At 37.1% G+C, this 27391-nt stretch overlaps 1 protein-coding gene across 1 annotated transcript in view; it reads right to left on the reverse strand.

Moving 5' to 3' along the window:
- Positions 1 to 5249: 5249 nt before the first annotated feature.
- The window catches only part of vps16 (VPS16 core subunit of CORVET and HOPS complexes), a 66040-nt gene continuing 43898 nt past the window's right edge, over positions 5250 to 27391 (reverse strand). The window contains exons 14-24 of the mRNA XM_043692977.2: positions 26498 to 26533; positions 26048 to 26156; positions 24134 to 24268; positions 18867 to 18975; positions 17503 to 17600; positions 14627 to 14734; positions 11642 to 11719; positions 10852 to 11021; positions 8549 to 8645; positions 8344 to 8447; positions 5250 to 5755 (exon numbers count right to left, since the gene is read on the reverse strand). Of these exons, the coding sequence (XP_043548912.1) occupies positions 5611 to 5755; positions 8344 to 8447; positions 8549 to 8645; positions 10852 to 11021; positions 11642 to 11719; positions 14627 to 14734; positions 17503 to 17600; positions 18867 to 18975; positions 24134 to 24268; positions 26048 to 26156; positions 26498 to 26533 (1189 nt within the window). The 3' untranslated portion in view covers positions 5250 to 5610. The remainder of the gene's footprint in view (positions 5756 to 8343; positions 8448 to 8548; positions 8646 to 10851; positions 11022 to 11641; positions 11720 to 14626; positions 14735 to 17502; positions 17601 to 18866; positions 18976 to 24133; positions 24269 to 26047; positions 26157 to 26497; positions 26534 to 27391) is intronic.

Below are 27391 nucleotides of genomic sequence, written 5' to 3' on the forward strand. Positions count from 1 at the left end.
TTTGCATTCCAATGTGATCTACCATCGTACCATTTGGTTGATATAGTCATATGATCAGCTTCACAAGCTCAACTAATCCAAATTGCCCGTCTGGTGTTTTGACTTACCACAGGAATTGTTTTATTGGATTTACTATTGAATTCCAGCAGTAATAGTTGAGAACTTCAACATGACTTTTGGTTTTGGTTATCTGCATTTAACTCATTGCAGTTTCACTGTATACAATAACTGAAGCAATTGCAGAAAGAAAGACATGCAAGTTATTATTTCCAAAGGGCATCGCAAATTGCTTTACAGAAATTGAAGCCCTTTTGAAGTGTATTCATTGTTTTAGGAAACTTTGTAGAAGGTTCAATTCTGAGTACATTAGCTGTGATGTGGTCCAGACTCAGAACCTCTGCCACACTACAATTATTAGACCCTAACTTAATCTTTTGACCCTATATCCCTTCCCAAAGACCCCCTATTTCCATCTCCATAAAATCACCTGAATCAGAATTTCATTTTCTTTGTCTGCTGCCAAATCCTGTTTCTTTCTCAACTCCAGATTTTGCCACATTCAATGTATTTTTAGCAGATGTCCTTCACACTAGTTAAATATCAGTTAACACCCAAAACCTGTTATAAACCAAGTCTATTCAGCTTTGATCTGTGGGCTTCAAATCTTTAAATTTCAAGTGTTTAAGTGCTCATCCCCTCTCTTTTTCTATAATCTTTACCAGTTCTACAACTCTATGAATTGGCGACTGACTGTTTGGAGTTTGCACGTTCTCCCCGTGTCTGCGTGGGTTTCCTCCGGGTGCTCTGGTTTCCTCCCACAATCCAAAAATGTGCGGGTCAGGTGAATTGGCCATGCTAAATTGCCCGTAGTGTTAGGTTAATGGGGTAAATGTAGGGGTATGGGTGGGTTGCGCTTCGGCGGGTCGGTGTGGACTTGTTGGGCCGAAGGGCCTGTTTCCACACTGTAAGTAATCTAATCTAATCTAATCTAATTGCCCGTAGTGTTAGATGAAGGGATAAATGTAGGGGAATGGGTCTGGGTGGGTTGCGCTTCGGCGGGTTAGTGTGGACTTGTTGGGCCGAAGGGCCTGTTTCCACACTGTAAGCAATCTAATCTAAAAAAAGTCTAAACGGTGGCCTTTTGCATCAATCAGTTCCTTCAACCCTTAATGCCCTCGACACTAAGCTCTGGAACTGCCTCCCTAAACTGCTCTTCCTCCTCTTTTCCTTTAAGATGTTTTTAAAACCCATCTCTTTGACCAAATATTTCATCACAAATTGATCCAAAATCTTCTTCTTTGGCTTAGTATGTGAAGTTTCTTGGGATCTTCTGCAATGTTAAATAGCAGTTACAAAGTTTTGACTAAAGTAGGTGCCTCAACCTTCATAAAAAAGTAATCACAAGTAAGTCATGGCATTGTATGATCTCATATATGAATGTACCAGAATTGTGTTTCAAAATACCAACATTAGATGTGATTCCACAACTGGACAATATTTGTTGAATACTCCTGAGGGTGTGAAGAATTATGCTGACAATCAATCTATTAGTATTGACAAGTTGGGTTCACAGTGTGGCGCAATTGCATATATAAAATACTATGCAAATTAATAGACGGGACCAAGTTCTTTGCAAACAGAAATAACATGTACACACACTGCACCTGTTTCAACCTCACAGAATAAATTGCAATTATTTGCTAGTTCATTTCTCAGGATATTACCTTGACCAATCAAAGCCTAATAACAAACTGTCAATCAACATTAACTGGTACATTCTTCATAGCGACACCATACCCATCTATAAGAACTCCCCTCTCATCCAATGTAAATATTGTTTTCCCCTTAAATTGGTTGAAAACTTGAGGGGTGTAAGATGAAAACTCTTTCCAGCAATACTCAAAATAGATTTAAGAATGACTTTACTAAATTTTAATATATGGTAAATGTGATTTTTTTTTCCCAATAAAAAGTTCCCAACAATTACATAGTTGAATTTCACTCTGGTCTTTCTTTCATTGCAATTGATAAAATTCAATATGTGATGTGTCTGTCCTCATGGCTTCAAAAATACCATCACCATTTAAAGATTTTTCTAGTTAATATTCTCCGATGTTCAACATCATTAATTACTTCCATAAGTCAACCTCCCCTACAAACTATAATGCATCCTTTACTTTCCAATTTACAATTGAACAATAGCATGATCTAGGGATCATAAAAAAAATTGCTTCATATATAAATTAGTAAAACATCACCCTTCTCAATGTAATGCAGACTGAAAAGCAGTACAAAGTATTCCCCTATGTTCCTCCATTATGAAAATTAGTAAATTACTTACCATGGGCTCACCTCTCTAATTTTTCATGGAGTTATAGTCATATAGTACAGAAACAGACCCTTTGGTCCAACTCATTATATCTACCAGGTTCTCCAAGCTGAAGTAGTCCCATTTGCTTGCGTTTGGCCCATATCCCTCTGTTCAAGTATCTCTTCAAATGTTTTTTAAACGTTGTAACTGTTTCTGCACTTACCACTTCCTCTGGCAAGTTCAGTCAACATACGAACCACCCTCTGCGTGAAAAACCGGCCCCTCAGATCTCTTTTACATCTTTCCTCTCTCACCTTAAACCTATGCCCTCTAGTTTTGAGCTTGCCCATTAATCTTGACCTTTGCAATTCACCTTATCTATGCCCATCATGATTTTATAAGGTCACGTCTATCAGGTCACCCCTCAATCTCCTACACTCCAGTTAAAAAAAGTCCCAGCCTATCCAGCTCATAACTCAAACCCTCCAGTCCCAATAACATCCTTTTCTGCACTGTCTCTAATGCAATAATGCCCTTCCTATAAAAGGGCAACCAGAACTCTACACACAACTCCAAAAGTGCCTAATCCATGTCCTGTACAAATTTAACATGATGTCCCAACCCCTATACTCAGTAGTCTGGGCAATGAAGGCATGCATGCCAAATGTCTTCTTTACCAACCTGCAATGCAACTTTCAAGGAACTATGTGCCTGAACCCCTAGGTGTCTCTGTTCTACTCTGCTCTCCCCAGGGCCCCACCATTAACCGTACAAGTCCTGTCCATGTTTGTCTTATCAAAATGCAACACCTCGCATATATCTAAATTAAACACCATTTACCAATCCTCGGTCCAGTTGATCAAGACCCTTTTGTACTCTTAGATAACCTTCTTCACTGTCCACTATACCACCAATTTTGGCGTCATCCACAAACTTATGAACTATGCTTCCTATATTATCAATGAAATCATTTATATATATGACAAACAATGGTGAGCTCAGCACCGGTCCCTGTGGAACACCACTGGTCACAGGCCTCCAGTCCGAAAAACAACCGTTCACCACCACCTTCGGTATTCTACTGTCAAGTCAATTTTGTATCCAATTGGCAAGCTCTTCCTGAATCACATGTGATCTAACTTTACTAACCAGTCTACCATGCCGAACCTTGTCAAAGAACTTGCTAAAGTTCACATAGACAACATCTAACACTCTGCTCTTATCTATTTAATTGGTCACATCCTCAAAAAACTCAATTAAATTTGTGAGGCACAATTTCCCATTTTCAGTGGCAAGTTGGCTTTATCCCCTTAAACACATTGAGTTACCTATTGCAATGAGAACACAGTTAACCCAGATGAACAATGGGGGGGGGAGACAAAGAAAGGTTTGGAGAGGAAGAACTTACCTCAATGAACTGCTTTCTTTAACAGTAAGTTGCAAAAGAACAAACAATGATGGTGTTAAGGGGAAGAAGAATGCAAAAAACCAGGGTCAGAGGAACTGAAGTACAGAAAATTGCAGATCTGCTGTTGGAAGAGATAAATATAGCAACAGGAAGCCCTCAAAGTGATTTCAACATGTAAGAAAAAGACCCAAGTCAGAGGTATAGTATTTTACACAAAAGTATATTAGATTGAACTCACTGTTCAGCTTAAAAACTTGAATTTACACAGCACTTCTAACACAAGACCTCTGGTAAGTCCATCTGGCAGTGGGTTCAGGACATTCCCAACAATGATGAGAGAGGAGTCAGGGCCTTTGCCTCAGACGAATGTCAGGTTAAATTCCGGCTGGTCTATGAGATCATTCTTTCAACTTTGGCACAGGACTCCATATGTGAGTGAGAAGGCCACTGCAGCATTGATTGGGCTGGGTCTGCTTTAGTTGTTTCCAGCATCTAATAGACTACATTGTAGCAATTTGATACAACTTGCTAGAATATTTCAGGGTATACAGTCACATTATTGTGAATCCAGAGTTCCAGGCTAAGGCTGACAGATTTCCTTCTCTGAAATGTATTACTGTTTTTATGTGCTCACCATTGCTGAGATCAGTTTTATATTCCAGCTTATTGTAATTACCTGAATTTAAATTTCCTAGCTGACATCATAGGATTTAAAAGCAAATCTTTGGAGCAGTGATCCAGATCTCTAGATTGCTAGAATTACATAGAAAATTCAGGGAGAAAGTAAAAAAGGAGATAAGAAAGACAAAGAGGTGTTAGAAAAGACTAACAATTAGGCAAGGAATGTCTATATGTCTTCTGTAGGCATATGATTAATAAAAGGGTAGCAACCGGGGTGGGGGGGCGGGAGAGTTGCATTCAACTCCTGAATAATTAAATAATCAATGAAAAGGATACTGATAAAGTCTTGGTGAAAGAGGTGGTAATTGAGGAGAGCTAAACATTGTTAGAGGTATTAGAAGACTGGCCATCTATCGAAGATTGCTAAGTAACCAGCACAGATGGGATCCATCCAAGGATTTTGAGATAATAGCAATAATCTTTCAATCCTCCTTAGATATGAGAACATTCTTGAAGACTCAAGAATTACAAACGTCTTTTTGACAAAGCTGCAGCACATTTTTACGCACTTTTAAGTTTTAATGAAACATCCTAAAGGCTTTATAGGAACATTACAAGACAAAAAGGCATTAGGAGAGATGACTAAAGGCTTGTTTAAAGAGCTAGATTTTCAAAAGTGTCTTTAAATGTATGGTGACAAAATGGCAGAGTAATTGTGGTTAGGAATGTACAAGAAACCAGAAATTACAAGACCATATCAACAGAAGAGGAGCAAGAGTAGTTCATTCAACTCCTCGAGCCTACTCCACCATTCAATATGAACATGGCAGATCATCGAGCTCGATACCTTAATCCTGCCTTCCCCTGAATCTCTTGATCACAATAGCTATACCACAAATATACCACAAGTCCATGAAGAAATTTATAGCTTTAAACCAGAAAAAATACAAACGTAATTAATGCATGTTTAATCTCATTCATACTTCACTCATTTTTTTTGTTAAGAGTAATGCAGTAATTTACATATTAGTGCAGTTCTGAAATTAAGTATCAGATTTAAAAATAATATTTTATCACAAGAAAACTTAAGCTAAAGTATTTCAATCTTTTCAGATTTCATTAATTTACCATTTTAGTACTCCTCTCCATGTGAGCATCTGTATGTCAAACATAACTGTACACAAGACTAGCAATAAACATCCTTAAACATATTAAAATTATAATTAGGGAACATGATCAGACAGTGAACTTGTCACCTTTGAAAAGTACTTTACTTCTTTAAAATCTGAGCTTTTGCTCGATTAATCTTTTCCACAATTGACTGATCAGTAGCTGCTGTACATTTTGAAAGAATAATGTTCAACTCGTTTTCATTCTTGCGTTCTGTTGCGGTTTCCACAGCTTGTTCTAGGTCTCTGTGTCAGCGAAAGTATAAAATAGATTAGAATGACATCAGGGAAACAATTCAGATGCTAACTGAAAGCCAAAATAACCATCAGTTTAAAGAATAAAAGTTGGTAATTTATAATAAGAACTGAAATGTTTAAAACGTATGGCTGGTCAGTCAGTTCTTGGAAGAAAGGATGGGCTCATTTTTTTTTTAAGAGAACTCTAGTGAAAGTTATCCCTTGAAACTTTTTTGGATAAAATCCAGATCTATGGCTACATCTTACTAAAACTTTACAGCTGCCTATATGCCTATCTGCAATACCTGAAATTCCAAAGTCACGTCTGTCAACTTCAACTATTAGAAATTCTTATTCTCCATTTATAATGGATATTTTATAATTAGTTATATCCCTTGGCAACTTAGGCAAAAGGAACTTATAGGCTATGGTTTCCGTCTAGCAACTTAAAAGTTTAGGGTTCAAATTCCATGATGGCAGGTTGGGACACAAATTCAATAATTCTGTTAATTTGTGGGTTTTAAACAGATAAAATTACTACAGAGGTAGTCCATGTTCAAATATAAGATCTGGACAATATCCAGGATTGGGCTTACAAGTGGCAAGTAACATTTGTGCCACAAAAATGCCAGGCAATGACCATCGCCAAAATGAGTCAAATTAACGACAATCTCTTGACATTCAATGGCATTACCATCAATGCATCCCCCACTACCAACTTCCTGGAGGGTTACCACTGACCAGAAACCTAACTGGATTAGCCATGTACATACAGTGGCTATAGGAGCAGGTCAGAAGCTGGAATATTGCAAATAAGTGACTCACCTGTCCACTATCTACAAAGCACAAGTCAGATGTGTCATAGAATACACCTCATTTGCCTGGATGGGTGCAGCTCCAATACCACAAGAAGCTTGAAGTCATCCAGGACAAAGCAACCCCCTTACTTACCACCATATCCACTCAATCACTCCCCCCATCACTAACGTTCAGTAGCAGCAGTGTGTACCATCTGCAAGATGCACTGCAGAAATTCACCAAAGTTCCTCAGACAGTACCTTCCAAATTCACAACTACTTCCATCTCGAAGAACAAGGGCAACAGATGTATGGGAACATCGCCACCTATGAGTTCCCTTCCAAGCCATTCCCCATCCTGACTTGGAGATATATCTCCACTCCTTGAGTGTCACTGGGACAAAATACTGGAAATCCCTCCCGAAGAGCACTGTGGGTCAACCCACAGCACATGGCCTGCAGTGGTTCAAGAAGGCAGCTCACTATCACCTTCTCAAGGGCAACTAGGGATGGGCAAAAACTGCTGGCCAGCCAGCAACATCCATGTCGCATGAGAGGATAATAAAGTTGCTGCTGCATGGCTGTAAATACCAAACTGGTTTATCATTGAACCTTGGGTATAAAAAGCTGTTGTCATTATTTACTGTGGCAAAAACTATGACATCATGCAGTTGATCTTTAATGCCCTCCAGGAAAATAGAGCTGAGCAATAAACACATCTTACTCAATAATCAAATAAAACTTTGAATCTACTGCCAAAAATTGAAGAAACTTTCCGAATGTATTTCTTAAATGTTTAATTGGTTTATTGAATTTTCCACTGACCAAAAAAGGATCAAACAAAATAAAAATTAAACAAAATTACATTTCTGAGTAGTATTGCCAGATTTATCCATTGGATGAATTTGTTAACTTAAATGACTAGAGAAATTTTTACTTGACATCCTTAGTTATTGCCAAAAGTTAAGTTCCCTTCCTAATAGCACAATGCGTGTACCTACACCCTAAGAACTATAGGGATTCAAGGTGCACAGTGATGGGCATCAAATCCTGGTTTATCCCATAAACAATGTAAAGGAAATGTGCTGTGTATCTAATTTTTCAGGAGGCACAAGTACCGCTCAGTTAGTTGAATTGTCATTTTTTTTATTTCCAGCAGGTAGCTGTCAGAGGTTTTAGAATCATAGAGGCTTTAGAGCATGAAAGAACATCATCCTTACAGTAATCACTTGGAAAAAATCAAATTAGTTCCACCCACTGTAAATCCTTTGTTTTCATGTTTATTAATGTTTTATTTATATTTTGGAAACCCAAGATCAGCCGCGATCACACTGAATCACTGAACAGGCTCAGCCAGCCAAATGATTACTCCTGCCTTTATGTCTGCTTGTGCTTTCTTGAAGTGTATGAAAGAAAAATGTAATTACTATTTTCATACTTGTAAAGTTTACTTTATGTTCATAAAGCGCAGCAAGCACAAGAGTTAGGACAGTTAAAACAGACACAGACCAAGAGACTGAAAGGAACAAAGACAAAATGATTCCAGTTCGACACAAAAACCTCAGTGTTTGGAAGGAAATGGAAAAGAAAATTAAAACATACTTGTCAATTTGGAATATCTTTAGTGCTTAAAAATGACCAACCCTATGTCCGTTAACCTCGCAAAGTATACCTAAGTATATCACAAAAGACAATTAATATAAGGTTTTGAAGGTGCCAGAAAGTCATAGCAGAGGGATCAGGGAAAACCACCGAAAGGTTTAGAATTATAAAAGTTGCAGTAAAATTCTTTCCACTTACCCAACCATAATATATCCTTTCACTTTCTGCTCTGGACTGACCTTTGCTACATATTTCTTAGCTTCATATTTGTTACGATGCTTTACACAGATTTCAACAAAAGGCTGGCAAATGAAAAAAAATTCAAAGCTTTAGAAATGCTAAAAAAAAGTTGGCAAATAAACATGTAAATACTACGTAGTGTTCAGGATCATAGAACACATACCATATATCCTATTGGGGATTTTTTGCTTTTAGAAAATTTCTCAAGTTCCTCCCAGTCTTGTTTCTCTGCCAGTGCAGAAATTTTCAGCCACCAAAACCTGAACATCATAAAAACAGTTATCATCTCTCAAGGATTAGAATTTTTTTCTCAGACCATTCAAAATAAAACACTTTAAAGTATGTTGCCTGTTTTTCAGAGCTGAGAGATACAGTGGCATCTCCTGAATTTTTAGAACCAAGGTGGGAGGGATCTTTGATTACGTTCATTGCTTTCCTGAGGCAGCAGGATTACAGATGGAAGGTTGGTTTGCATGATGGACTGAGTTGTGTTCACAACTTCCATTCTTGTCACACCACGCTGTAGTGCATCCAGATAGGATGTTTTCTATGGTGCATCTATAAAAATTGGTAAGAATCTTTGTGGACATTCTGAATTTCCTCAGCGTCCTGATGAATTAAAGACATTGTGGTGCTGCCTTAATATGAAGGGCAATCTCGCTCATCTCTTTTATTCATGTTTGGTGCAAGGCTGTGAGGAGGTCAGGAGCAAGGTAGCCTGGCAGAATGCAAAACCTGTGTTGGAGAAGCAGCTGCTGAGTAAAGTACTGCCACCAATCCATTATTGAATCTAGTGTTTGTAGCTGTTCTGAAACAGTTTGGTTAGGGATGCGTCAAGTTCTGGACCACAAACTTTCTTTACTATTGTAGGTTCAAATCAATATCCTTTTGTGGTTATCAAAATCAAAATTTACCAGCATGAATGCTGCATTAACAGAGGAACATCAATGATTTTAAAATCAGTCTAAACAGGCAGACCTAAAGATGCTCCTTAGATTGTGTCCATTCTTAACACTGCAACAGTATTATTTCTCAAAACTAGTTAAAAGTGCAAACTACTTTTCCTATTTCTGGAACTTAAGTAAAATATTTGCTTCTTTCTCTCTCTCAAAGGCTTTTACACTCTGTCTTTTGAATGAACACTACTTTACAGTTGAAATATTATGCGTAGCTTGCTGCAAATACATTTGTGAAATAATGAAAGAACTACGTAGTTTTTATAACAACACTTGTGAAGACACGTGATTCTTCCTTCTGACTGCACTGCAGTGTTTTGGATTTCAGGTATATTGCAAATGGATCAGTCAAGCTTCGCTGCACATGGGAAAGAGAAATTTTTTAAAAATGTTCTAGCGTGTGCACCTTCTAGGCATCAATTATCATGGCTCTCATTTCTAATATTCAATATTAAGGTGGATACTCAAGCTTCCTCTGGAGTACCTTGTGTATCCACCCTGCAATCCTCATTTCTCACATGCCTTCTGGCAAAAGGTCATCGATCGGAAACATTATATTGATCCAAATTTTGCAGTTGTAATGAAAGTTGAGATCATCAACAATCACCATCATTACAACTGAGATACAGATGGCTACTTCTGGTACTCACACCAGTGCAAAGAAAAATGGTGTTTTCAGTCATTCTCTGCTCCACTGCAAGGTGTATTGTTGAAGCGCCGAGGCTGGAAATCTACAGAAATCTCCCGAACTGACATTAACATTTTAGACTCTAATTTTGCTGTGAAAACCCAATGTAAAAAGTTATGCTTTAATTGAATTAACTTTAATTGGGTCATTAACAGTGTATGAGTCATAATTATTCCTGAACAATCTTTCAGGGATCAAAGAACAACTAATTTTACCTTTGCAGAATGTTGAATTTCTCCATTAAACTTCTATAATACAAATAGCTTTTTTTAAAAAAAAGATTGATATTTCAGCTTCTATTATAACCTATGATTATGTTCCAATCTTTATTTCATTTTCTGTAAAATGACTAAAAAGTGAAGGATAATCACTTCCCAGTTTACACTCTAAGAATCTTCAATGTGACCGAGTGATTAGTCTGTTTGATGTCCACTGTGGGATACTGGAAACTCACTATTGTTTGGGCCAGAATCAAATTATTGTCAGGAAAGGCAAAATCTCTTGCTACAGGAACCACTAGAGCTGTGAGCACTTTGCTTCGAGACTTGATGAGCATGCTGTGATTTCATTCATCACTCTAAAATCTAAGCTACTAATTTCTTTTGTTGCCGAATCCATTAGTTCCGTCATTTTCTGTTTATATATCAGATTCCCAGTATCCCACTATGTGCTATCATTTTACACTTGTTAAATTTTACACGGAACTGTTGGTGTATTTTATCCTGTTCAAACTTAAAATTATAAAAAATAATTCACTGTATAAATTGCTGCAATGATCTTAATGAACAATTTCAATGAGAACTACAAACGATTTGATCATACCTTTTGTCAGGAATTTTAAAGTCTTTGTAAAGTTGTTCAGCCTGTTTATGCTTGCTGTCCAGTAACAGTGCTTGAACAGTATCGTGCAAGGATAAGTCTAAATATGTTTTACCAGATTCTTTCTGCAATCGAAATTGGTATCGCAACAATTTTATCTGTTCTTCTGTGATCTAGAATTTGATAGAGAAGTCAGTTTACATACACAACCATATTTTTGTTTGTAACTGTCACAATAAGGAGGCTTTCTCTGCAAATTAGCTCCACAAACTGAGAGGTGCAGGACCATGAAGTGATTTAAATACAGGATTGAGAACATTTAAAGTTGTGTGAGATCAGCAGCCAATCAACAACCGGGACATAACCATAAAATCCATTTAAGTAAATATTTAAGTGATACTTTATTCATGATACTGATGGTTAACGGGCCTTAGAAAGTTGTTAAACGGCACATTGTGCAATGCAATAATAGAACATTGAAGCAATGATTTCTCTCATAATAGACTCCTGTCTTCAGCTGTATCATCTGTTTTTTTGGGGGTGCACGGATTAAGGCGAAAGAAAGAGGAATGTCTACAGCTTCTCACACCTGGAAGAAAATAAAAACTTAAGAAGGCGTAAAGAATGTGCAAGAAGCTACATAGTAACCACAGTGCAAATTGCACGGCAGGTTTTGGTTTGAATTGTGCTGTCACAACGGCAACAGTGGTGACTTTTTAACTTTATGGCATTTGGACAAAGTCTGGCATAATGTCACAGTGCTGAGTATGATATTTGCCATTTCTTCACGTACCTTGGCAGCAAATTCATTCTTGGCTTTATTGTATTCATCCACAGCACTCTGCAAAGCAGCTACTCGTCCCTCGATTGTCTGATAAGCAAAGTGAGATAATTTAAAACCTGAAAAAGGAGGCTGCAATTTAAACTTTAAAAAAAAAATCAATGATAAGAGACCATTTCAAAAACTAGAACATTGATAATTGACAAAGGATGCAAATTTGATAGAATAAATTACATTAACCACATTCATGCTTATCAAATGGTCAGCAACTTGACATGGTGACATGTAATTTGCATAGATCTCAGTTGCTTACTAAAACAGATTTTTGAACAGTAACAATTTTTTTTGCACAAGGATGCTACTGTAACCTGTTTTATATCAGCACACTTGGTCAGCAATTATCAATTCCACCACTGGAGAAGGATAATATAAGCATTAATACAAATACTATGGCGAATATAAACATTGCAGAATGCACTGATATATAATTTTAGGTTGTGTGATATATTTATAAATATAATCCTGTGGAAAACAGAGGCAGATGGATGCTGGTTTGCAGCAGAGTCTTTCTGGAACAGTGACTAACTTCAACATTTATCACAACATCTGTAACTGCAAACCTCTAGAAAGATGTTTATACTGTTGGGCTGAAGGCAAGTGGTGTGAATATTTATGCTATGGTTTCAGTTCAGAAAACAACAGTGCAGAAGCAGGAGGAGTTCAAAGAACCAGTCATTTCAAGTTAAGTATTTAATTGTGAATTTTCCAAACCAGGATAGTTTGGTTAGAAATTTGCAGGTTATTAGCATTTTGAAAATATAGGCACAGATCTATGAAAAGTTCATTTGAAGAGGCCTGAGAAGAACTCATGGAATTGTCTCCAAAGAATTTGGCAAAGAAAATGTAAGAAGTCAGTAGAAATTTTAGTTGAGTTAGGGGTATAATTTCTCTAGACTTGAGTCTCTGTAATGGATATTGTTGTGGAGAAAAGGTTGAAGGCTTATTTTGCCATGTATTTGAGATCTAACCATGTTCTGTATTTAAATAGTTTGCTTGTTTTTCAGTTTTTGTGCAATAAGTTCTGTTTTGTTACTAAAGAAAATCTGCAGCCTTGTGTGAATATGTTTCAGTGGCTAATCATCATGTTAACTAACTAAACAAAATAAACATATGATCTACCATTGTTTCAATGTGGGATCTGACTTGATCAGTAGCATTATCAGTTGAGAGCCTAACTATTAATAGGATTAACAAATAAACCAAACAGCTACGTTAAGCAATCTTTACCCCACATCAGACAAGTGAATGTGAAATTAACCAGCTTAATCGTTACCTTCAATTACAGTTTGCTATCCTTTGTGCACTCAAACTAACAACTTTCTAAATGGTCATTGCCAGACTGTCATGCAACTCTAATTTCAAATCACAACCTATGCTGCACAGATTTGAAAAAAATCATGCAATGACTAATGCATATTAGTCAGTAAACTAAACAATCATTGCTTTAATTCAATTTGGCATTGAAATTTATGGTTACTTAAATAAAACCCAGGTGAAATCCAGCCCACTTAATTCAAAGTACCTTACATTAAGGCCTAACTTAACATGAATCAAAGTGTCAGTAATTGAACACTTTTTTTCTGAAATTTTAATAAAAACAGGACTCAGCCTGAGAATTACAACATTTTGGTTTTAACACCAATTTCCAGCAGATTTTTGGAGTCAAAAAAAGTTCACCAAATGTGCTAGGCTCATTTCAACAGGAGTTGAATGCATGTTGCTGGAAAAGCACAGCAGATCAGACAGCATCTGAGGAACAGGAAAATCGCGTTTCAGGCTGAAGCTCTTCATCAGGAATGAGGCTGGGAGTCTTGGGTTGAAGAAATAAATGGGGGGGGGTGAAGAGGTAAATTGGGGGGGGTGGTGAAGAGATAAATGGGGGGGGTGAAGAGATAAATGGGGGGGGTGAAGAGATAAATGGGGGGGTGGGAGGATGGTGGGGCTAGGGAGAAGGTAGCTAAGAGTGCAATAGTTGGATGTGGGTAAAGGGTGATAGGTCGGAGAGGAGGGTGGAGCGGATAGGTGGGAAGGAAGATTGACAGGTGGGACAGGTCGTGAGAGCAGTGCTGAGCTGGAAGGAAACTATTAGGGTAGCTCTGTGTTGAGTTTTAATTCATGCTAACCTGAGAAATCCACAGCACTACAGGTACTGACTATGGTGGAGAGCAAGGACCCCAGCAAACTTTAAGTCACTCAGGTGGAAAATCTCTTCACTGGCTGAAAGAATACCTAGCACTCAGAATGTGGTTGTGGTTGTTAGGGGCCAATTATCTCAACACAAGTTCAAGGTGGCAGCTGGCCACAAGACAGTGACAGGTCATAACATCATAGTCTTGATGCTTCAATCCCATGCAAGATGTATTCTTGTTAAAGCATCTAACCTGATCATTTGTGTCTGGGTGATATTGTTTCTCAATGCATATGATTCTAGTGGCCAAGAAAGAGAGAGAGAGATGTCAGAGAGACAGAAAAAGAAATTTATAATAGAGACTAAGAATGAGGGAGAGAAAAGGGAAACTGATAGAAATTAATGCAGAGTAAGGCACAAAGGAGTGACTTTGAGACACTCAGTTGGAAGAGAATTGTTTGTTTCAATTCAATAATTCAATTTGTTTTCACTGGAATTACTCTACAATTTGACTTAGTTAATATTGAATAAAAATGGCCCATACTACAATGTAGGGCATTCACCAGCTGCATCAAAATAATCTGACTCATTATTTCCAAAGGTATGAGCATCCCTGATGGATGGGATGTGACCCCCCATTTCTATAGCTTTTGTGCACCTTGGCAGAGTCATCATTGTTCGCACATGCAGATGCTGCTGCATAAGCACAGTTAGTGATCTTTACTACATCCTCTCTGGTCATTAAGAAATTAAACTTTAGTTTGGAAAGGCCACACCGGATGCCAGTGGATGGGGTATTTTGCCCTTACCGTTTCATTAGAGTAACTGGAACGCACATAGAAGTTCCCAAGCTCTTGGTGGTTGTCATCCTGGTTGAATAGGTCTTTGAGCGTCTCTGGTTCTTGGTGCTTACAAAACTGTGGGCATTAGGATAAAAACATAATATTGCAGATACTGGAAACCTGAAATAATACACAGAGTGCTGCAGAAACTCAGCAGGTCTGACAGTTTCTGTGGAGAGAAAATGAGTTAATGTTTCAAATCTGATATGATTCCTCTTCAGCCTTGAAATGTTAACTGTTTCTCTCCGCATAGATGTTGCCAGACCAGCTGAGTTTGTTTCTGTGTTTGTTTGTGGACAAGCATTCACTAATCAAAGACCTTCACAAGTAAAAACATTTACTATGTATTGAATACGAAATATTCAATACTTATACTACATGAATTAGAAATATTCTCTTATCATTGAACAGACAAAACAAAATGGAAACTATGAGATCTTTGTTAAAACTACAACATTTTCGTTAGAAGTAGAGAATCAAATGGCCAGAACATCTACAGGGTAAGGGTCAAAAATTGTAAACTTAAAAGCTACACAATTCTATCAGTATAACAATAACTGGGAACACTAAAAAAGAATTTCACCAAAGACCTTTCTACACTTTTATGGCTATTCTACGAAGTGTGATTATAAATAAACTAAGTTAACCATAAATGATAGTTTATCTGCTAATCCTACAACAATTACAACATTTTTAATTAATTTGATTTGATTGAATGTGATTTATCATTGTCACGTGTATCTAGGTACAGTGAAAAGTTTTGTGCGCAGTTTCGGCAGATCATAGTATACAAAGACTATTCGGGTAACAGAAACAGAGTGAAGATTATGATGTTACGGCTGTAGAGAAAGTGCACAAAAGACCAAGATCAACATTAAATTTAAAATTTGAGAAGTCTATTCAGAAGACTAATAACAGCGAGGAACAAGCTGTACTTGGGATCTAGTGGTACTTGTATACAAACTTTTATATTTTCTGAGGGTACTTTTCACTGTACCTAGATACACGTGACAATAATAAATCACATTCAATCAAATCAAATTAATTAAAAGTATTGTAATTGTTGTAGGATTAGTAGATAAACTATCATTCATGGTTAACTTGGTTTAGTTATAAGATATAGGGTAAATAGTCAAGGTCTTTTCCCCGGAGTGGGGGAGTCCAAAACGAGAGGGCATAAGTTTAAAGTGAGAGGGGAAAGATTTAAAAGGGACCTAAGGGGAAACCTTTTAATGCAGAGGGTGGTGTGTGTATGGAATGAGCTGCCAGAGGAAGTGGCGGAGGCTGGTACAATTACAATATTCAAAAGGCATCTGGATCGGTATATGAACAGGAAGTATTTAGAGGGATATGGGTCAAAGCTGAAAATGTGTTGCTGGAAAAGCGCAGCAGGTCAGGCAGCATCCAGGGAACAGGAGAATCGACGTTTCGGGCATAAGCCCTTCTTCAGGAAGGGTCAAAGGCTGGCAAAGAAGACTAGATTAATTTAGGATATCTAGTCGGCATGGACGAGTTGGACTGAAGGGTCTGTTTCCATGCTGTACAGCTCTACGACTCGAAGTAGAAACATTGTTGTGCTTTCTTGACCATTGCTATTTAGTATTGGTAAAAAAATAACTCATGTGGTGCAATTTGCTCACTAGTGATTATGTACCTATCACTGTTAGTTACGAATCAAAACACTTGGTGCCTGTGTCAATGGTGAAGGTAGCAAGTGAGCTGGGGTTGGGGTGTGAAGCAAGTCACAGGTGAATACGACTGTGGGACAAGGGGAAAAGAGACAGGAAAAAATAAAAACTTTACCCTAATGACAGATATTTTGCCATGATTTCCTTGACAAAATAATATTTACCCTCAACAGTCCAATCATTATCCTGGCGGTTTAATCAAACCAACCCAAGGGACAGGAGGCAAACTACTGAGTGCCAGAAGGGTACTATATGAAACTGAACTTGTAGACTCAATCCAGTCATACTTTACACTATAAACTGTTTTTTCACACCCTCAGCAAAATGCCTTTGAGTGGTGTTTGTGGGAAACAAAAAATACAAACACTGATGCAAGTAAGGAAGGCACCCCAAAGATTGGAATTAAGCTATATTGCTGGGGCAGATGGAATGCTTCTCACCTTTCCTGGATGAGTGCAGCTCCAACAACACTCAAGAAGTTAGACATCATCCAGGACAAAATAGCCTGCTTGATTGGCACCACATCCAAAAACATTTACTTCCCCCACCTCTGACGTTCAATAGCAGCAGCGTGTACCATCGACAAGATACACTGCAGAAATTCAAAGTCTCCTTAGACAGCATCTTCCAAACCCAGAATGAATTTCATTTAGATGGACAAGGACGAAGGTACATGGGAACACCACCTTCTGCAAGATCTCCTCCAAGTCAGTCACTACCCTGACTTGGAAATATTATCATTTCTTCACACTGGGTCAAAATCCTGCAACTGCCTTCCCTAATGGCATTGTGGGTCTACATACAGCACAGGGACTGCAACATATCCAGAAAGCAGCTCATCACCACCTTGTCAAGGGCATCTAAGGATAGGAAATAATTGCTGGCCCAACCAGCGATACTCACATCCCGCAAAATAAAAGAATAAAACAGCTATTAAAAATCTTATGCTACACCATGATTTTATGCATTGCTCCTGACATTAGACATTAAAAGTGAATAAGTACCCCTTTCCTTTCATCTTCATTTCAAAAGAAAATGGTAATAAAAAATTCCAAGAATACGACATTTAGAACCAGCAAGAAATAGCTAACACATGTAAAAATGTACTCAATTTCCAGAAATGACAAAATGCATAATATGGCATAAAGCTGATACCTGACGATAAAGACTTAGTGCAACTGGTTGATTCTGAAGTGTCATAAAGAAATCTCCCCTGTTCATCTCATTCTTCAGGTATGTCACAACAGTATACACTGAAATGCAGATAAGTACAACTCATCAGGAAAGGAATCAAATTCAGCAGTGCAGTTTTAAACATATTGACACTCCTTAACAACATAATTCAATTTATCAAGTCATTCCTTCCGCGCCAAGAAACATTTAATTTAGCTGTCTAAAATATACATAGAACAATAATTTAATTTTCATAAGCTTCGTATCTAACAGATGCAGGAATTTGTATTGCTGCATGTACATCTGAATCTCATCCCAAACACTAATTACATTCAAAAGCCTCTTCAGAAACCAAAAGTAAATTTAGGATCGACTATCTCCCTTTGCAGGTACTCAGAATTTTGCAATACATGCATTAACAAAAAGATTTGCAACTCGAACTCACCTCCTCTACATTTCACCTAAAACTAATTCCGGGTCCTTGGAAATAAATCAAGGTTAAGCAACTGTTATATTGGTAGTAAGTGGATAATTTTGACCCTGATCACAATAATTGAATAAGGCATCAGTAAGACTGGCAGACTATTGCAAGTCCCACATTCAAAAGCATTGGCTCTTTAAAATAAAATGCCTCCAGCGACACAATGATCCAAGCAGCTGCTCTCCCCAAGAGCTCAGGACCAAATGGAGATTTTTGAAAAAAAGTGCTACCACAAAACAGTGAAAAAATTCTCCTCTTCTCCCAAAGGATGACCAGTCAAGAAACTCATAACTATTCCAAAACTATGGCAAATTACATGCTGCTCCATTTTACCCTGCAAAATGTCCTTAGGTAACACATTTTCAGTTAGATAAGTTCAGAACTTCTAGTTTTGTGTAGGTGAGCGTGCTGAATAAAGCATTAACCTGGTTTACTGACCTGTCCAATGCAACCTATCCCAGTGGTCCTGTTTTGGCTCAAAATGAAGGTACCCAGCTACAATGATTAAAATACGCTCCTCCCAGGATCCTACTGATTTTAGGATAGTGTGCACTGTACTTACAAATATAAATTAACCAACTAAGCCTTTGCAGCCTGTTTGCCACATTAGTCAAATAAAATCTTTTTCTGTTACTTCCTCATATTCTCCTCCTATTCAAAATAGAATTGAAAGAACAGAATTTATGGACAAAGTCTTTTCCCAAAAGCAGGATAGCCAACCATATTGACAAGTTTCTAGGAATGATCTCAGACATGAAAATTCGACTGTGATGATGAACGAATGAAAAAAATGTCCCAATATAATCAGGCGTCAGTTAAATGTGACAGTTGTTAGGTTTCACTTTTATTACAATATTTCAGTTACCTAAATCACTGTCTCCACTTTCTATTGCTTTAAGTAATGCTAACTGACTCCTTTTCATCTTCAACAGCAAGGGCACCTGCTCACCAGACCTTGGTTCGTACTCTAAAAGCTAGAACAAAGCAGAAGTTATATATCTTCTAGAAATAATGTTAACCTTATTTTCTCTTAGTACAGTTCCACATTAAATAAAGTAACAAAGCTGTACACTGCAATAATGTGGAAATAAAAAATTACACTATATTTTGTTATATATTAGATCGCAAACACCAAAGTAAGTTAACATTTGTCACTGTTAATTGTACAAAAATCACACAGTAATTTTAGGTGAGAATAGATACATAGTTAGACATGAAAATCCAGCGTTACCGCCTAACCTACACTGCTCAGTATTAGCTGCCTGACTCACCTTTCAAATTCATTAAACAACATGATGTTCCTGTACTTGCATAGTGGATGCAAAATAAACTCCATATGTTTCAGTCTAAGCATCCTTTTCAACAGCATGTTAAGTTTAAATTATTGCCAAACAATCGTCTTGAAACAAAACATTTACTTTACCCATTTGGATTCTTACTCATCCTAGTATTTATTCAGAATGGTTCTTTTTGGTTTTACCTTTAATTCAGTCTTTCCTTTTATTTCATCTTATTGTGATTAACATTTTAATATATTATTATTTTGAAATTTGGACTCAAGACAGGAGAAAGAATAAATATTAGTTTTCGATCCTGAAGATTTCTTTTAAAACTAAAGGGTCAGAAAGTTCTTCTGTACAGTGAACAAAGACAACTTAACAGGAAAGAACATGGAAGAACTTAAATGACTAGCAAGCTAACTTGGGAGCTACTTGATGAGGTGTATAGAGTTGAACTTTTCTAACATCAGAAAAACAGATGGCCAGGGGTCACTCTCAGTTTCAGCTGAGAAGTTCCTAACTCTCAATTGAGAGAGTTTCATACCAGCAGGCCAGTTCAATGTGCGGCAGTCTAAGCTTTCAAAGCCAGAAAGGTTTCACAAAAATGTTTTAGCAGTTCAAAAAGACAGAATTTTTCTAAAAAATTCATTTAGGAAATGTCAGTGATGTCTAGTAGAATAATAGAATTAATAAAAGAAAATATGTGAGACCTCGTGAGTTAAGTAACAAAGCTGAAGAGTGAAGATTGTATTTGGTGGGCTGAGAGTTTGTAATGAATACTGCTGGGAAAAGGATTCAATTTTTCTTTTTATGAAAAAAATCTTTCCAAACTGTCTTACAAAGCATACAATTAGCTTTGTACTTTTTCCCCCGTTTGGTGTAGTAAACTTTATAAACTTAAAACTATACTGGAAGCCTCGTGTGAGCATGTGCAACGAATGATCACCACGTTAACCAAACAAAAAAAACTGATGATCTAACAAGTCAGGTTACACTCTGGGTTCTGATGTGTTCAGTACTAACATCAGCTGGAATCTTAACACAGAAACTGATCTAACTTTGAATTCACTACTCTAAACTTATAGTTTCTTGGTCAGACTTGACACTGCTTTTTAATGATTATTCAACTGAATTTGTTAGTAGGAAGTTACAATTGTTTGCCCTGCTCAAAGGTTCAAATTACCCTGCAGAAGGATGTTGGATTATTCAGACTTTCCATTAACAGCAATTTGCCATGCAAAAGCACATGTAAATCAATAACAATGAGGGCAAATATAGTAAATAGTGGATGTTTATTCACTAGCCACAGAAATGTTTGGGCTAATAAAAACTTAATGTTATTTCAACTTTGTTTGCGGCACTAACTTTATTATCATATGTGCACATTTATTGTCAAACTTCCCTTTGTTATGAATTCCTACATCTAATTGTATAATCCATTTTCTCAGATAAATTTAACATGTTGGTCATACATCACAGTCTGGAATGGCTTTCTGTTGGCTGTACCATCTCAGCTGAAAGGTTACAGTTATAGTTTGATGGCTTTTTGCTAACTTAAAATCCTATTTTTAAAATTATAGTTCTCAATATGCTTTCAGTTGAGTGCAGCAAACTGGGAAAGGAGCTTAGCAGAAAAGACAGGTCATGAATAATGGTAGAGGTTTAGGAAAATAGTTCATGACTCACAGTAAAGATACATATTAGTCAAGGAAAAGATTTCGAGGAAGAAGGTAAACATCCATGGCTAACCAAGTTATAGACAGTATCAAATTGGAAGAATAAGCATACAACTTGGCAAGATGAACAGCTCACCAGGGGATTGGTTACGTTTTAAAAGCCACCAGAAGTTGCCAAACAAAAATGGAGAAAATAAACTTTGATGGTAAACTAGCAAGTAATAACAAAACAAATAGCAAGAGCTTCTTTGAATAAATAAGAAGAGGGGACGAAATGAACATTGGACCCCTTAGAAAATGAGATTGAAGAAATAATAATCAAAAATCAGGAAATGAAATAAGAGTTGAATAAATACTTTTCAGCAATCATCAACCTAGCAGAAAATAATAACATTTCAAAAATACTATATGATCAAAAGACAAAAGGAGGAGAGGAAACAAATATAGTAACTATCGTGAGAGTAAAGTACTAAGGAAACGAAATGGGGCTAAAGACTGATAAGTCCCCTGGACCAGATGGGCTCCATTCTAAGATATTAAAGGAGGATGCACTGGTAGTAATCATCGAAGGACCTTTCGATTCTGAAAAAGTCCAGAGGATTGGAAAACAGCCAACAAAATACTTTAATTCAAAAAGGGAAGAAAAGAAAAAGCAAATAGCAATAGGCCAGTTAGCGTAATATCTTTCATTGGGAGGATATGAGAGTCTATTATAAAAGAAGTAATAGCAGTTCATTTAGAAATATAATCAAGCAGATTCAACATGTCTTCATAAAAAGAATATTATTCTGACAAATGTATAAGGAGGGAATAGACAGGATAGATGAAAAGGAACCAACAGACATAAAATACATGAGTTTCCAAAAGGTGTTAAGTTGCCATACCCAAGGCTACATAATAAGATCCCATGGTGTTGGAAGTAGTATAATATCATGAATAAAGAATTGGCGAACTAATAGAAATCAGAGTTGGGATGGGGAGAGGTGCTTTTCAGCATGGAAACCCATAACTAACTAGTGGAGTGTCACAGGGATCAGTGCTGGGGCAACAATCATTTACAATACATGTTAATAACTTGATGAACGAAGTGAATGCACCATAGTCAAGTTCGAGTGAAAATAAAAATAGTGGGAATATGGGGGTACATATGCATATGTCACAAAAAAACATACACTTCAACAGGTTATAGGGAAGGCAAATGGAATATGGGCCTTTATTTCAATGGGAATGGAGTATAAAAATAGGAAGCATTGCTAAAACTATACAAGGCACTGGTTAGACCTCAACTAGAATACTATGCTAAAAAAAATCACAGCACCAGCTTATAGTCCAACAGGTTTAATTGGAAGCACACTAGCTTTCGGAGCAACGCTCCTTCATCAGGTGATAGTGGGGGGGGCTCGATCGTAACACAGAATTTATAGCAAAAATTTACAGTGTGATGTAACTGAAATTATACATTGAAAAATTGATTGTCTGTTAAGCCTTTCATCTGTTAGAATACAGTGATAGTTTCACTTCTTTCATGTGTAAATCACAAAACCTTTTTTTAAAAGTTAACAATGGTGATAGCTAGACAATATGTTGAAGGTCTTGGCCCCCTGTGTTCTCTGTCTATGCCATGATGTTTAGATTGATTCTAATCTAAAAAGTGAGATAACAGAGTTTTACATAAATTCATGCAGTTTTTGAGCAAAGTACAATATAACTCTGCAAGTACAAATTCACCCCACAAAATATATGTGTGCATGTGGGTCTTTGTCTGTCTGTGTGTGTGCGTCTGTCTAGGGTGGGGGTTGTGAGTGTGAGAAAGTGTGTGTGTGTGTGTAGTGAGTGCAGAGTGTCTTAAGTCTGTGAGGGGGTGCATGTGAGAGTGTGTGTCTATAACACACACACACACACACACACACTTTCTCACACTCTCAACCCCCACCCCAGACAGACACACACACACAAAGACCCACATGCACACATATATTTTGTGGGGTGAATTTGTACTTGCAGAATTACATTGTACTTTGCTCAAAAACTGCATGAATTTATGTAAAACTCAGTTATCTCACTTTTTAGATTTGAATCAATCTAAACATTATGGCATAGACAGAGAACACAGGCGGCTAACACCTTCAACATATTGTCTAGCTATCACCATTGTTTACAGCTAACCCGAGAATGCAACTTTTAAAAAAAGGTTTTGTGATTTACACATGAAAGAAGTGAAACTACACTGTATTCTAACAGATGAAAGGCTTAACAGACAATCAATTTTTCAATGTATAATTTCAGTTACATCACACTGTAAATTTTTGCTATAAATTCTGTGTTACGATCGAGCCCTCCACTATCACCTGATGAAGGAGCGTCGCTCCGAAAGCTAGTGTGCTTCCAATTAAACCTGTTGGACTATAACCTGGTGCTGTGTGATTTTTAACTTTGTACACCCCAGTCCAACACCGGCATCTCCAAATCATAGCATACTCTGAACAGTTTTGGGTCCTTTACTCAAGGATTCATATACTGGTATTGAAAGCAGCACAGAGAAAGTTCACAAGGTTGATCCCAGGAATGGAGGGAATTTCTTATGAAGAAGGTTGAATACATTGGCCAATAGAGTTCAGTAGATCTACTGAAACATAAGATTCTTCAGAGGCTTGACAGGGTAGATACTGAGAGATTGTTTTCTTTTGAGGGACAGAGTAGGTCCAGATGGCATGATCTTAGGTTAAGGAGTTGCCCATTTAGTGATGAGGAGAATTGTTTTCTCTTAGCGGATAGTGGATTTGTAGAATTCTTTACACTGAGAGAATGTAGAAACCATGTCATTAAATATATTCAAGGCTGAGATAGATTTTTAATGAATAAGAAAATCAAGGGAAAGCAAATTGAGGGTTATCAGATCAGCCGTGATCTCATTGAATTGCTGATCAGACTTGATGAGCCGAATACCCTATTTCTTTGCTATGGTCTTACTTCGAGGGTTATCAGATCAGTAACTGTCTATGAAGGTATCTCATCTATTGATAAAGTGCTAAATTTAGTAGTCAGTCTGCCTGTCTGTCAGAATTTTGCAGAATTCCCTACTACAAGGTGCTTTGCAAGATATGCAGTGAATAGCTAACAGTTTTAAAATAGGGAATTATAACATGAAGTTAGAGAAAAGATTGAATTGCATTCACCTTGATCGCTAGCTCTATTCTACCACATTCATAAGCCTTAGCAGCAATTTCAGAATAGGAAATACCAGGAGTGTCCCCAAGTTTGTGGTTGATTGCACGAGCAATGCTGTCATCAGGCTCGTCCTTCTGCTGAACCTGTGGATTAAAGATGGATAGAAGACAATTGCTCATTGAAGGGCAATACTTACACAAATCCCTTACACATGGCAAAGAGACTAATTAGCAAAGTTGTTTCTGAATAATGTATATATTCAGGACTGTTGGGACATTCACTAACGAATTAAAATTACTCTGAATATTTAGATTCGAACAATTAGAAACAAACTTGAAAAAGCCTGTATAATCTAAGCAAGTCAAGCAGCATTTGTGGAGAAAAGCAAAGCTAATGTTTCAGCTCCGTGACTACTTCAGACCCATCCCATGATGGAGTGAAGATGGAGTGAAGTTTTCCTTCTTTCTGATTGCTCTCAAATGTGGGAACTAGCGAAATGCAAAAGTATAGGTAATGTGCCTGAGAGAAATGTGAAATAATCCAGCAAAGCTTTCCACTGGGGAAAGGCAGTGTCAGTTGAGAATGCAGCAGGTATAGGCAGGTATAACAGCCTCTTGGACAAAGAGGGATCTCTTCATGACAGACACATTTTACAGAATTAAAATTTCACCATCTGTTGTAATGATACTTGAATCCAAGTTCTTAGAACATTACCTAGATACCTGGGTTAATAGCCCATCAATACCATTAGGTAGTCACTTTTTTGATAACTATTCACTAGGTTGCACAGGGGAAATGCAACTGCAGTCCTGGCTCTCGGATGTCAAAAATGTTCTGTTGCTTAAAGTTTGGGTCACAGATATAAAATACCATAGGTCAATAATATTTTGACGACTTTGGTAAGCTTACTCTGATTGATGGAGGTATTGTTATTCACCCCTTAATGCTGACTGACAGGTACAAACTGTGTTTACATTTTATACCAGGTTGATTGACTTTGATTGGTCAGAGCATTGCTGAGAAATGAACCCCCAGCCAACAGTTTGATGAGTTGAATCAGACGCAGTATGCACGTGCATGTTATTTCTGTCTGCAAAGTGCAGGGCTCTGAGCGTAAATACATGTAGCTTCCGTTATATGCAAGCGTACCACATTGCAAGCCCAACTGACAATCCTAAATTGGTTGTCAGCATAATCTTTCACCCACTCAGGATTATCCAGCATACGTTGTCCAACTGTAGAATTGAATTTAATGTTAGACACTGTGTTAAAGGTCTTGGAAGCGAGTTGCTTAGGTATTGGCAGTACCTAGCTTGTTGTGAACAGCCAAAAGATATGCTGTTTGATATGATCGGCCAATTGGACAAACAACCTACATGTCTGGCATCACACCAGCAGTGAAATTCATATACCACATTATGCACTGAATATTCAGGGCCCTCTTCATTACAGATAAAAGAATACAACTGATTCAACTCAACATGATAGGTGACAGTTTTGTGCTGATTCATTTCTCAGGGCAATATCAATCACAACCTACCTAGATTAAAATTTCAACAAAGCCTGATAGTTAACTGTCAGTCAGCATGAACAGGTACATTCTCCATGACAATGCCTCCACTTGATAATCAGCACTCTCCTCTCATGCAGTATAAGTATGGGTTTTCCCCTTGAATTGGTATTCTTGTGAATTATCCCAAGGAGTGCAAGACATTAAGCTTTAACAAAATTTGTGCTTTTCAGGTATACTCAAGTTCTGCACTACCAACCGACTCTTTAAAATGACCAGTGCAGTCTTAGCAAGCTGTTGAAAGCTGCATGACCATAAATAGTAGAGATATTTAATTTCAATGAAGTGTAAAGATAAAGATAGATTTCTGATCACCTATTCCTGAGGAGAGAAACAAGGTTGTACCAGTTACCTTATAACAGGCCCAGTGAGCCAAGATCCGACTTGCTCCCTGCAATTCTGATATTTTCATGTATTTACAAATCCTTATTGCAAGAGGGTACAATCTACGCAAAATTAATCTGAGGAAAGGAAAAAAATAAACTAGACTGAAACCATACCATTCCCTAATAACATGTTGATAATTACAGAAATATCATATGCTACAAAGTGGTCAAATGTAGAACTGTATTCAACTATATGATATGACTTTGGTTAGCTATATCTCTGCAAAAACATTTGTAAAATATAATAATTTTATTCCAAATGTATTGTTACACATTGAACAGCCAGCTCAGCAGCAAATCTGAAGAAAGCTGTGATTAAAATTAATCAGCCATTATTTCCTAACAGCAAACAGGCTCACTGCACTTTTGAAGCAAATCATTCTAAATATAGACATGCTGAGTACTTTTCAAGATACCTGTCTATTAGAATTTCAATAGTGAGCTGTTTATATCTAAAATGATAAGTTGAGGAAAACTTGAAAAAATTATTACCAGCTTTAATTTATAAAACTAGCCCAAAACAAGAGGCTCTGAACAAATTATATTAAATACCACAAGTTTAGCACATATTAAAGATCGGTAAATGAAACAAAAGAGAACCAAATGTAACAGATAACACCCCTTCACAAAATTCCAAAATCAGAGATATTCCACAGTTACATCCTGTTGAAAAGTGAGACATGTTACTAAACTGTTCATCGTGCACTTAAGAAGAAATGCAAGAAATCAAACTTTAAAATAATCACAACAATTTATTCTACTGGAGTGATGAATAATTGGCAAGTCAACACTAACTGGCTGAGATGTTGCCATGAAGAATAAGAACTCTGACTCATGCTTTTAGGATATGCTTATGAATGCATGTCACTTGTAAATGGGCTACATTACAAAATCAACTGATTATCTTAAATTGTCTAATAGCATAGCCATTAGAGAGCTCATGACTGATCAGCAAGTGCTTCCCAAATATAGAATCACATGAACATTTTTCGCTTCGTTATTAAATTAGCATAATCCAATATTCTCCTATTGTTGTTCTGCAAAATACCAAAAACCTCAAAATATTAATGCTGTCAGCCTACATCAACAACTCTGATGTCTCATTACTACTGTTAAAACGAAGAAAACACAAATAATTTCAATACTATGACCTAATCTCGAGGATGAAATGACAGCTTTCTTTAATTGCTCATTTAAAAGGTCAATTAAATCAATCACAGTCTTCCAAACACATACTCAAGCGATGGAAATCCATGAAATGTAAATTTTACTTTATAACAGATCTATATAGTGAGCTCATCGAAATATAA

The sequence above is a fragment of the Chiloscyllium plagiosum genome, unplaced genomic scaffold, assembly GCF_037043375.1.
Source record: "Chiloscyllium plagiosum isolate Xiang-an unplaced genomic scaffold, Cpla_swu_hap1 HiC_scaffold_7, whole genome shotgun sequence".
NCBI lineage: Eukaryota > Metazoa > Chordata > Chondrichthyes > Orectolobiformes > Hemiscylliidae > Chiloscyllium > Chiloscyllium plagiosum.